Raw genomic sequence first — 13,817 nt, forward strand, 5'->3', positions numbered from 1 at the left:
CAGCGAATGACTACAAACAGTATCTTCCGGACATAGCAGTGCAGCTTTACATTATGAACTCACAGCAGCTGTGACAGCATGCAGAAAACCTGTGCAAGCACAAGTCAGACCAAACGCAAGTATGGAGAAGAAAGTTGACCAAGCAACCTCACCCCTTGTCACAGACCTATTAGCAATTGTTAGCCATTAGGAGAGGGAGAAATGGTTTTCAGAATATAACCACTCTCCACTGGAAGATCACACGTCTAAGAGTATCTGGGCAGCACAAACTGGCAATAAAGAGTTGTTGTTTAATGGGGGGAGAAGAGGGAGGGGAGACAGTTTGGTAGGGAGGTGGTAGATATCAAATATGATCAGTAAATATTGTACAAAGCTCTCAAAGAACTAAAACTAAAAATCTTAATTAAATGAAGAATCTTAACTCACCACTGTGATTTATTAAGATAACAATTTTCAATTTTTAAATTATTTATCTTTTTTAATATGCATTGGTGTTCTGTTTCTGCCTGTGGAAAGGCATCGGATTGTAGTTACAGACAGTAGTTACTGCCATGTGGGTGCTGGGAGTTGAACCTGGGTTCCCTGTAAGAGTAGCCAGTGCTCTTAACTACTGACCCATCTCTCCAGCCCACAATTTTCAATTTTTTTCTGAGAGACAGAGATTCAAAGCACAGGATTTCACACATGGCCCAAGATAGTTTCAAAGGAGTGCTAGGATTACATGCATGCAACATCATGCCCAGTAACAACAAGTATATTAATCAAGAATGGTTAATATTAAAAAGACATACACACAGAATCTTCCAAGTGTAGGGGAACAAGTTATAAACAAACAAAAATGCATTTCAACATAAATCTATTTCTATCCAGCAGTGAAGGAAGAAGTTTAAAAAATATATAAACAATGTTCTGAATGATAGAATTTTAAGTTTCTGTACTTTTAAACTTTTTCCAGATATTTCTACAATATTCCATAAAGTTCTTACACATATACATACAGAACTGTGGTGGTTTGAATGAAAATGTCCCCACACATGCATATGGAGTGGCACTGTTAGGAGGTGTGGCCTTGTTAGAGGAAGAGTGTCACTGGAGGTAGGCTTTGAGATCTCAGATGCTTAAGCCACGCGCATTGTTTCAGCTGCCTGCTGATGGAGATGTAGAACTCTCAACTACCTCTCCAGCACCATACCATGTCTGCCTGCATACACACCTCCATGCTTCCTGTCATGACAATAATGGACTAGACCCCTGAATTGCAAGCCAGCCCCAATGAAATGTTTTCCTGTTGGGGAAGTCCTGTGTATATGTCAGTAAATTACTGCTGGCCAATAGGAATCTAGATAGGTGGGGCTAGGAGTCCAGGAGGATTCTGGGAAGGAGAAACACAGGAGAGTCAACATGTAACGCCATGGGGGTAGGAAGCCTGGAACTATTCTCCGGTAAGAAACATACTTAGATTAACAATTATGGAGTAATTACTTAAGTCAGAGCTAGCTAGTAAGAAACAAGCAAGGCCAACAGCTTCATAATTAATATAGCCTCCTGTGTGTTTATTTGGGACTGATGCGGATCTGGAACCAGGCGGGCGAGAAGGCTCCTCTCAAAGAAAAAGCTTCTCTATAAGAGTTGCCATGATCACGGTGTCTCTTCACAGCAATAAACAAAAACACTGAAGCACAAACCACTAAAACTAGCCTTAGAAAGTTACTAACACTGTATGGTTCTGTGCTACATTTCTCTAAAAGTGTATTGTTATTCTTAATGTTTTAAGAAATTTTCATTCTGAAAAACTGTATTAAGTCTACCAAACAGTAGCACTGACATATGAATCCATTTCTCACATTAAGTCTGTAGTAACACATTATAGTCACTGCCAATAAAGAAGAGGAAAAGGAGAATGAATATCCATCAGCTACAGATTTTCCCAGAAGGATATTTATTTATAATAAAAAATAGGCACTATAAAGAAAACATAAAAACACATACCTCTACTTCATCTCCTTCACTAATTTCTTTTTTTATATCAGGTGGTGGCGGTAATCGAACTTCATTAAACGGAACCTGGCGTTCTGGTTGCCAACTGAAGGATTTAAAAAAAAAAATTAGTACCCTTTATTCTAGCATACCCTAATATGGAAAAGCTATAGCCTGTGACTTAATGTTTTTAAATACATTTTATAGTTTTATCATTCAGAATGTCCCAAAAAGAAAAACAAAGAACCTTCGTTCTTTAATCTCTTAAATTGATGTAGACAGATTTTTGCATAATTCTTTGTGAGCTTTAATTAACAGTGATACTATTACACTCCAAATTACTTATCATAAGAATGGCAAATACATCACCACCCTGCAAACAAAATAGGATATTTTCTCAATAATGACTAAGACTCAAAATAATATTCACAGCTATCAAAAGTGATAAGATCAAGTATGTCAAAAGAACAAAATTTCATAAAATTACAATAGCAAAAACTAAGTAACGTAAGTGTACATGTTCACAATAGAAGTATAAATATTAGTAGTTTAGGGGCTGAAGAGAGAGCTCAGCGGCTAAGAGCACTTACTACACTTCTCTAGAAGAGTCAGTACACCGACCCAGACACACATTTGGTGCCGATATATATGCATGCAGGAAAAACAACTATACACAAGGATATTTGAAAAATTTACAGTTCAAACTCAAAGTTTATGCCCACATCAAAACTTCTTTGTGCTTAGCATGCTCACAGAGTCACGGTTCAATTTCAGCACAAACATCCCCCCAAAAGTTTAACTGGGCTAGAAAATATTAGAATCTAGAAAAGGCTTAATCTCTGTAGCAACATGAACAAATTTAGCTGCTGTTACCTGAAAATTTTTTATAGTCAAACATCATTCTCAAGTTTCGATTGGTCACTTCAAGCCTGGGAGGCATACCTCTCATAAAATGTTACTACTACCCAGAATCCTGAGCAAGGAGACAACTAGAAGTCTAGGATTTCAAGGTCCTTTCTTTTTATCATTACCGTCTACATGACAGCTTTCAAAGACAGAAGCCATCAAGACCTGCCTCTCCATTAAGTAACTGTTAAGCACTCAGGCAGTCACCAAGTTCAATAGTTCTTTAACTTTCAAGTTAACAGATCCTTTTATAGCCCTTCCCAACCAAGCCTCACTTTTAGACCACCTAGCCTCTAGGATAAAGAGATACTATCAATTCTTATTTGCATCAAGCAATTAAAGATAGCCTCAAACTCACTACTAGTAACTACCTGAAAGGCCTTTTGTAACCACTTCAACATTGTGTGCCTTTAGCATCACACTACTTGTGCCATCTACTTTTGTAAAAATGGCTGATGAATCATATCCATACATATTTTGGCAAAGAACAACATGAAAATGGCAGGTAAAATGTAGATACAAAAGCAAGTGAAGGGTTATCAAAACTTGATATAGAACTCGCAAGGATCAAGCACTGCCACCCATTCCACAGCAGAATCATTTAGAACACTCAGTATTACCAATCTTAAAAATTAAGATCTGTCAATAACTTACTTATTTTCAAAAACAACTGTGAGGGAGTCTTCATGGACATCTTTGATAAATCCCTGCATAAAACAAAAAGTCTCATCAGTATTAATGTTTGTTATTACCTTATTACCTAACATTAAAACCCTGTAATATATATAAAAACTGTAGAATGAGGAAAGAACACAGATCAAGAAAGACCAGTTGGCACAAGTCTGTTCCAGCATTATAGGAAATAAGGCGGGAGGATTGTTCTAAGTTCCAGGTCAGCCTGGCCACACAGTGAAAACCAGACAAGGCAGGGCTAGCACAAGACCCTGACTTTAGAAAGGAAGAAATAAAGCATCCAGGGTTAGAGACAAAGCACAGTTTGTAGAATACTCGCCTAGCATGTTCAAAGTACTCTACATCCCCAGCACAATTCAAAAGTATGACAGCGAACTCCAGGACGATCACAAATTCAAGGTCATTTTTGGATACATAACAAGTTGAAAGCCAGCCCAAGATGGGGTAAGAAATTGGGAGGAGAGGCTAAAAAGGGAGAGGTGCAGACGATTGACGGATAGGTAAGCACTCTCTCCTCTCTCTTCTACAAACAAACCCACCATACTCTCCAACAACCACAGAGTTTGAAGATTGTGAGATGTGAATTTGGTTTCCATCTTTCCCATTTGTAAAAACCTACTCTTAAGCCCCCTTGAACTCTAGTTATAACACAGTTTAATTATCTACCTTTATTTAAGCAAAACAAACACAACACATACTCATCCTTGGAACACAGGCATTAGTTGGATAAGTAATAGTTAAGGTGACTGAGAGTTCAATAATTTAGTACTGTAAGAGTTAATGACCCAAAGTCTTCTTGCCAGGTAACATCCTAACTCTATAACTTACACACAATTTTAATAATGGACTTAATTGGGTCTCATAAATGAGAAATTAAAATTTAAATAATGTTCAGCGAAGATCCTAACAAAGTTAAGGACTAAATTCCACTATAACTACTAAATTACAGCCCAACTCTGGTAAAACATGACATTTTGAAAACTAGCATTATCCTAGACATGTTTTTCCCACCTACTTTTCTTTCCCTTAAAAAAGTCAGAGTCAGAAAGCCAAGCAGGTCAAAGCATCCACCACGCCAAATCTGACCACCAGAGTCTGATCCCAGAAATCCACAGTGGTAGAGAGCTGATTCCAAAAGTCATTACCTCTACATGCTTGCTATAACATACCAGTGTCTGCACTCACACATGCACACAATAATTTTCTTTCTCAAATTTGGTTATAGTTAATATACTGCCTCAAAACCATCATAGATTATCAATAAACATAAAATCAATAACCATTTTTAGAGTTACTGTGTTTATCTTTATTTGACTAATACCACAGAGTAACCATTATACCTCTATTCCCAGTTATTAGATGACTAAGTAAACAGCCCAACCAACCAACCAACACCAGATAGTCAAGAAAGAAAAAGGCAAGATGGAATTTATTTTTGTATAATATACTACCTAAGAAGAACTGTTTTTAAGTGGAACAACAAAGGACTGTGGTGGAGACTGGCTCGTTTATAAATTCTTATCTAAAGCCAGCAGTACTGCTTGACAACTGGGTAATTACAGTTAGCATTTAAAACAACATTTAACATTACTGCCAATCAGAACTACAAATCCCTCAACCCTAGCCCAGTGTTTCCATATATAATTTAACCTATTGGCCAGTTAGTAAGCATTCTTCTCAACACTTACACAACTCTACCACACAGCACAGAGGAATAATTCTGTTTATTTCCTGAAAGTCTACTAAACACTACAGTTTATGTCTAGATAACTCACACACACACAAAAAAACAAAATGCAACTGCTTGTTAAGTAACAAAGTTGTTTAAAAAAGCAATATTTAAATGTCTACTATCAATTAACAAATTAAGACTATGAAACATAACCAGCAGAAGGAAAACCAAACAACCTGGAAAAATCTTTGTAACTGAACAATCAGTATCAAGAGAAAGTAACAGATGGGACTATTTATTACTCACTATAACACAGTATGGCAAGCTGTAAGTGACTTACAGGACCAGTAATTTTTGTTGTTATTGTTTTTAAGTAGTCTAACTGCTGCTAGCCTGATACTCGCCACTGAGCCCTAGAGGCCTCAAACCTGTGGCAAAAGAATTAATGAGCCAAGTGGTGGTGGCACCTGCCATTAATCCCAGCATTCATTAAGCAGAGATAGGTGGATCTCTGTGAGTTTGAGGCCAACCTGGTCCACAGAGTTCTAGGCCAGGCAGAGATATACAGAGAAACCCTGTCTCAGAAGATCAAAAGAATTAATGGGAAAAAAATTGTAATTCAGTGTGTTTGACAGTCATGTTAAACCAGCAGCCCATGCACTTTGTAACAAGTAAACAATGACCAGCTGGACAAGAAAAGGGACAAAAGGCTTCACCGACAACAGCAACAGAAAAATCTGGTGGGGGAGGGCACACTAACAAAAGTCTTCTCTCAAAAAATCCAAAAAGGCACTTTTTAATTGTGGAGAGGAGACTTCATATACTACACTGATCAAATAAATAGTTAACGCCTACTTAAAAACTCAATGGTTGGCTGGGTGGTAGTGGTACAAGCCTTTAATCTCACCACTCGGGAGGCAGAGGCAGGCGGATCTCTGTGAGTTCGAGACCAGCCTGGTCTACAAGAGCTAGTACCAGGACAGCCTCTAAAGCCACAGAGAAACCCTGTCTTAACCCCCCTCCAAACAAAAAACAAAAAAAACAAAAAAAAAACCTCAAGGTCATGGCAGGAAACCATTTTAAAGTATGGAACACAGACTGCAAAATTCTTCTCTAACAAGTAAATTAGGGGAGGGCAAGCATGTAAGTCCTGGTTATCTTAGAACCTTGAGTTCAGAGATCTGCCTACCAAGTGTTGCTATTAAAGGCATGTGCCACCATGCCTGCTATATAATTTTAAAATGGGGGAAAGAATGGATTATTTTTTAAGCAGTATTGGGATGTTTGGTTATTTATTATGGAAAATGAAGCTGGGTGTGGTGACACAAGGGCTATAATACCAGCACTCAGGAGGCAAAGCAGTTTCAAAGATCTAGGGATGGAAGCTAACTCAGAGGTAGAACACTTGTTGAGCTGTGTTAAGTATGGGGCCCACTGTTATTGACTCTGTTCCATCTTGACTTAAGGTCAGAGAATTCAAACCTTTTCTTGCTCCTCGAGGTTCAATGATAGGATGTATGATTTAGGGAATGGTTACCAGCTGGTTTTTGGTATTGGGAAGGTAATTGCATTTTTTAATTCCTTGTATCATGGTAAGGAAGTCTTTTGCCCTCCCCTTTTGCTTGGGGTCTAAGGGTGTTAAGTAATAACCCTAACACAGGGTGTCTGCTGTATTCTGAGTGCCCTCTCCTCTTTTCTCAACCTCACTTTCCCTTTCGGGTATGTTCAAACTTGTTGGCTGGACACGCCAAATGTCGCCCCTGATGTACGACCTGAAAACGGATAATAGGAGTTAAGGAGTGAGCAATTGGATAAAAGTTAAGTTGAAGTACGGTAACTCCAGAGTAAAATTGTAAATACGGGATCATCTATTTGTATATTTGCTTAGAGATATTTTAAAAGCCAGGAGCTGTAGTAGAACAGCAGCAAAAACAGAAATTTTTAGAGTTTGTAGATCTTTTAAACCTCCCTTTCCCACCCACATACCAGAGCTACTGCTCTGGGAGTCCAGGAAGTGAAAGTAGCAGAGCCCCCAGCCGATGTTCCCAGCCTCCGGGCCTGATGATGACAGTCTAGGAGCCACTGGGATGGTGGCCACCCAAGCTGCAGCTATGTTTGCCAGCTGCACAGCAGTTTATGCCCTGCCCAAGCCCAGCATTAGCTGTGGGCTCTCTACCAACAAAGAACTTTTGACCAAAAGAGAACAAGGGAATGTATATCATAAATAAAAGTAAGGCACCTGTATGGGTGGGTCAGTGGCCTCTAACAGAAGAAAAAATACAAGCTGCCCATCAGTCAGTACAGGAACAACTAGATAATGGCCATATTGTACCCTCTAATTCCCCCTGGAATTCTATTTTCCTGATTAAAAAGAAATCTGGGAAATGGAAATAAAAGCAGGATTTAAGGAAGCTTAAGAGAACCATGCAACTAATAGGAGTTCTGCAGTCTGGATTGCCTTCTACAGCCATACCAAAGGGTATCTATAAAATTATTTTAGATTTAAAGGACTATTTTTATACCATCCCTTTGGCTCCCCAAAGTTGTTATAGGTTTACATTTAGCATTCCATCAGTTAATTTCAAAGATCCCATGAAGAGATCATTGTAAGGTTTTTGCCTCAGGGCATGGCCAATAGTGCTCCCCTCTGCCAGAAGTTTGTGGCTCAGACTATACAAAATATTAGAGATCAGTATCGGCAGGGTTATACTGTCCATTATATGGGTGATATTTCACCTGTCTGTAAAAGTGAAAAGGTTTTGCTTGCAGTGTATGGCAGCTTCCGCAGAACTTTGTCCATGCAGGATTAGCGATTACCCCTGAGAAAGTACAAATACAGCCACTGTTTCAATATCTGGGACAGATGTTATATACTAATAAACTAAAGAAATTAAGCCTCAGAAATCAGAAATTAGGAAAGATATCTTGCAAGCTCTGAATGACTTTCAGGAATCATTGGGAGATATTCAGTGGCTGCCGCCTGTATGAATTTGTGTATGGATCAATTAGGATCTTAAGAGGAATAGGGATCCTCATTTCTCTAGGCATCTTACAGATGCTGCTAGACAAGTGCTGGTTCAGGTGGGGTATGCAATTCAACATCAGCAGGTATGCTATGTTGACTATACATAACCATGGGAAACGTATATGCTTCTTACATGACATACTTTAGCTGTCTTATGGCCATTATTGTGGTTGCATCTGTTTACCCAGCTTAAGTGTTAAACCCTTGTCATGAAGCAATGGCTTGTTTAGAATCTGGTGACATTTTGTTAGAGAACCAAGTGTGAACAAGCAAAGTGATTGGTTATTTCAAAATAGTGATTCTTAGGCAATTGCTTCTGCTCAGTTTTGGGGCCAAATTGATAATAACTTTTCAGCTGATAAATTGTTTCAATTTGCACAAAGGCATTCCCTTGTGTTTCCTAAAATTGTGATGAAAGATCGAATAAAAGATGCTATGCTGGTTTTTACTGATGGTTCCTCCAATGGAAGAGCTCCTTATGTTGTTAATGGTAAAGATTATGTAGTACAAACAGCTCCAGCTTCAACTCAGATAGTAGTACTAGGAGCTGTAGCTATGTTTCCCAGCTTTTTGTAAATAGTTCGTGGAATTTATATACCGATAGCATTATGTTTTTAGGGCTCTTCAAATTATACAGACAGTTCCCTGTATTGGAACTAGTAATGGTCAAGTTAGGATGCTGTTTCAGCAAATTTAAGATGCCATTCATCAAAGAAAATTGCCATGCTTTGTTTTCATATTAGAGCTCATTCCAATCTTGGTCAACTGGCTGACAGGAGTAATGCATCAGCTGATAAATTAGCAAAGATAGTCACTTTGTCCCAGGTAGAGTTAGCTCAACAGTCACATCATCAGAATAGCACAAGTTTAAGGAAACAATTTGGCCTTACCAGAGAAATTGCTCACAAATTGTTAAGCTATGTGATGTTTGCCTGCAGTATTTTCCTGTGCCTCCCCTTACGGGTAAATCCTAGAGGCCTGCTTCCTAATCATTTATGGCAAATGGGTATTACTCATGTTACAGAACTTGACAAATTACAGTATGTGCATGTGGCAGTGATACCTATTCCGGCTTCTTGATAGCCAATGCACAAATTGGAGAAGCCATCAAGCATGTTCACTGCTTAAAATGTTTTCGATACATAGAAATTCCCAAAATTATAAAAATGGATAATGGATCTAGATATATTAGTAAAGCATTTCAGCAATTTTGCTGCCAATGGAATACTGAGCATAGGCATTCCTTACAATCCTCAAGGATAAGAAATTGTGGAATGTACCACACCCTAAAAACACAGAGTCAAATAATACAAAAAGGAAGTTATACCCACATAATAATTACATCATGCTCTCCTCATTTTAAATGTCTTAAATGTGGATGCCCTGAGCAATCTGCTGAGGGCAGATTTTGGCGTGATGGCACTTGCGTTTGCTCAAATGAAACCGAAGGATCCTCACAATGGATTATGCAAGGGTCCTGACCCTAGGTATATGGGGTCTAGGGTATGTTAATGATTTCACAGTAAGAAAGTGAAGCTCCACGGCTGCCTGAACACTTGCTATGATGTGTGGAAAAGGAGTGCACCTCTTGATACTGTGGTTGCTGGTGCTCCTCCAGAAGAGGGAGGGAGATTTACTAAACCTATGTTCCTGATCCTCTAATGTCTTCATCCTGCAGTCTGAGAAGGGAAGGAGAGTACAATGACAGTTAATGATTCCCAGATTCTTGATAGACTTCTGTGAGTTTTAATTATTCTGGATCTGACCAAGGAGCACCTAACAGTTTCTCCAAAAATGAATCTGTAACTGAGTACTTGGCCATTTATCTACACTATCTCTTGGTACACAGAAGTCACTTCCGTGAGTCTAAGTGTTCATCTGCTGTTGAAACAAAAGCCTGGAGAACAGGTGCTTCAGAGATCTCCCTCCAGTTGGAAGAAGACTCAGAGGAATTGCACACTATTATGGAGATGATGTGTGGCTTAAGCCCCTCTTCAGTATAATTATTACTGGAATCCAGAATTACATGCTAGACTGGTGGAGAAACCAAACTGGAGGTACTTAAGAGATCCCTCCCAAACTGTTCAGGAAGGAATGGGATAAAAGCATTGCTGCTGATTATTGGTACTCAGGACTAGAGCAGCTCAATCTTATCTTTGGTACAGGAGAGGGGAAAAAAGAAGGCACAGAAATATGAAGTTACTTATAATTCAGCCATCACAAAAACATTTTGTCTCTTGAAGTTACAAGAATTGTGATTTAACCAATTGTGCATCCGTTGTTAATATTCATACTAGAATTATGGTATCCTGTCTTTCTGAGACTTCAATCAGATCCAGCCAACTTGCCCTCCTGACTATCCTGTGCCTCTGTCTTTTTCTTAGCATCTTTATTTGCCTTTTCTCAATCCACACTACCCCTCTCAGGTACAAAAACAACAACAAAAACCCAATTCACAACAAGAAAGCACAATTATGCTCCTGACATAAAACTGAATTAAAATAAACTTCAATGTTTAAAATATTGATCAATATAGCTGACGTTTTGCTAGGGCAACTATGTATGAGAAATTCATAAATCATAGGTAGAGACAGGGGACCAGATATCAGATGCCCAAGGTCTGTTGAGTTCCATAGCAACCAGCCCCCTCTCCAAAACATAAAAAATAAAAACACTTTTGAACCCACTGCCATTAAACCTGAGGCAAAATAAGATAGGGAAATTATAAAGTGATGTGGAAAAGGGAAGAGCCATCAGCTTGAACAATTTCTGGCCAGCCAAGAGTAAAGAATTCCATCCAGTCCAATTAACGTTTGCTAAGACGGTTGTTTGCCTGTATGTAGGAAAGAACCATGCTTAATGCCTGAAGATATGCCTGACAAAAACACTCTTCCTTTTCCAGCTGTAAACCTCTAATTATGAAAGTATCTCACAAAAACTCCACTTTACAGGACAGGTCTGACTCTCTTATAAGAACCTTAAGATTGGTTTTACCTTATCGGGCTATAATCCCATCCAAAATACCTCCAGAGACACCCTATAACCTCATTTTCTGAAAGAGAATGGAAATGGGGAAAGGGACCTTGGCATCCCTTTGGGAGATATCTTAGCACCAAGGTAACTCGGAGAGCTACCAAAATTGTGTAGCTGTCTCAAGAAGCCTACACCTACACTTTGGTGTGTCTTATGGTTTCCCTGAGCACCTTGTACTAAAATCTGTGTTAAAATCTCTTTTAACAACTTTTCAGATTGCAACAGATGGCTATACGCAGCAGTGTCTCCAACTGCCAGGCCCCACCGCCACCCATTTGGAGCATTACAGACCTACAAAAGTTCTTGACTGTAAAGTAACTGACTTCAAGCTTATCTTTTGATTGTTTAAGACCCCACCAAATGCCTTCCTCTTATGCAATCCACTACAAACTAATTTACACTCCTTACAAAAGGAGAAACAGAACCTAAACACCAAAGCTCTCCACAAACCACCAACTATATATAATCAGGAACTAAACCGCTTATATCTTCCAAATGAAGCTTAGAATGGTAGCCTAAATCAAAAAATACTAGACTTACATTCTATAGAAACTCAAATTTTGAAGTTCTTATTAGATCTAAGTTTTCTACTGCAAAACAACTAGCAGCAAAAGAAACAGAAAAAACAAACACAACTTCTTTAAGTGGCCTAATGCTTATTTTTTAAAAAAATAAGTGATTTGTGTATCATGTTAGACTTGCTTACCTTTTTATGTGTATGTGTGAGAGTCTGAACGAATGCATGTGCCTTATGTGCATGCAGAAGCCTGAAGAGGTCAAAAGAGGGCACTGGTTTAATGACACTAGAGTTAGAGGTGGTTCTGGGAACCAAATTCAGGTCCTTGGCCAAGACCAGTAAGCAATCTTGACTGCTTACCCATCTCCAGCCTCTTACAGTGGTTATCCAATAATGGTTATAACTTTTGTTGTGACCCATGTTGTTTTTACAACAATCTTTAAATTCCAATCTATTACAAATCTCATTGGCTGTGCAGACAAATGACTCAATGGGTAAAGGCACTTGCTGCCATGCCTGCCCACCAGAGTTCTATCTTGGGAAGCCACCCCCAACTCCCAGTAGAAGGAGAAAACCAAGTTCTGAAAAGTTATCACATACACATTCCCACATAGAGATACACATACATAATTAAAAATAAAAACAAGCCACATATGGAGGTACATGCCTTTAATCCCAAGGCTTACCCAGTCTACCAGTCTACACAGCAAGTTCCAGGACACATAGAGAGACCCTATCTCAAAAATAAAAAAGTAAATAATTAATTGCAAATAAACACTAGCTAGGTGTTTTGACACACTTTCAATCTCAACATTTGGGAGACAAAGGCAGGCAGATTTCTGTGAATTCAGACCAGCCGCAACTACATAAGCAAACTTCAGGCTATTCAGGTCTACACAGTGAGACTCTTTAAAAAAAGAAAAAAGAAATAACAATGGTAATTGTAATAATAATTTTAAAATAAAAAATAAATCATACAAAAAATGTTAAGTCATCATGGGTAAACAGGAGACCTGTTACAAGTCTAGCCTCTAGTTCGCATTTATTTTTACAGACTGACTACTACTACTACATTTCAAACAATGAAATACTCCTACAGGTTGAGTAACTGACTTTTCTGTCATGTGTGTTAAGGCATGAAATTTTATTTTAAGTTTTTCTAGATGTGGTACAACAGAAATAATATTATGCATTTGGTTGCTTACTAAAGGTAATTAAAAACACTATATTCAAGGCTCAGTTCCTCAACTGAAGCAATACAGTTCTAAAGTCAAATCAACTTCTTTACTAAACACACCAGGCTCAGTGGTAGATGTTCCTGCAGTCTTTCCCTCATCCCATCACTTAAAGAACACTGCTGGCATAATCTACACAAGACTAAGGCTTCCTCTGTTTTGCTAATTGGTGGAATTGCTTTGGATATGACTTGCCAGGCTTTGGGCAATTAATGGCTTATCCAAAGATTCATTCTCCAGTTTATGTGTAACTTCCAGTCTCAATTCTGACAATTCAGCATCTCTGAAACCAGGATGCTTCTTAAAAATGAGGGCATCTTAGAATAGCTGACACCCATGTCACCACTTGGGCATATCAGACTTGGTTTGCTTGGAATTTTTCTGGCGCACTTGAGTCAGTAAACCAATGAAATAGCATTCTAAGGAAGGATTGAGGTTTCTTAGCAGAAAGTTGTTGGTGTTTTATGATAAAAATCAAGAAAACACCAGCATCAATACTTGGAAAGTGAAAATTCATGCAAGAGATCCTGGCGATAATAGCAGCACTCTTCAAAAATATATTTAACAATGATCCCCAAGACACTGGAGGACACATTGAGAACAAACTGTTTAATGGTGCTTTAAGCAACTTACTTAGTCTGCTTTTCCTATTTTAGATATCCAAATTAAAGACTGTTTCTTATAAGTACTGTTTCTGCTAAGTACTAAATATATAGCTAGTATCATTTAAGGTATAATAAATTGGTGCTGCAGGATGTC

The 13,817-nt window shown here is 38.5% G+C and overlaps 1 protein-coding gene across 5 annotated transcripts in view; it reads right to left on the reverse strand.

Annotated features, from left to right (window-relative positions):
- Fxr1 (FMR1 autosomal homolog 1) overlaps positions 1 to 13,817 on the reverse strand; it is a 54,238-nt gene that overhangs the window by 28,809 nt on the left and 11,612 nt on the right. For all 5 annotated transcript variants that reach the window (XM_005069708.4, XM_005069709.4, XM_013113083.3 and 2 more), the window contains exons 2-3: positions 3,538 to 3,590; positions 1,990 to 2,083 (exon numbers count right to left, since the gene is read on the reverse strand). In XM_005069708.4, the coding sequence (XP_005069765.1) occupies positions 1,990 to 2,083; positions 3,538 to 3,590 (147 nt within the window). The remainder of the gene's footprint in view (positions 1 to 1,989; positions 2,084 to 3,537; positions 3,591 to 13,817) is intronic.

Source organism: Mesocricetus auratus, unplaced genomic scaffold (genome assembly GCF_017639785.1).
Source record: "Mesocricetus auratus isolate SY011 unplaced genomic scaffold, BCM_Maur_2.0 Super-Scaffold_100011, whole genome shotgun sequence".
NCBI lineage: Eukaryota > Metazoa > Chordata > Mammalia > Rodentia > Cricetidae > Mesocricetus > Mesocricetus auratus.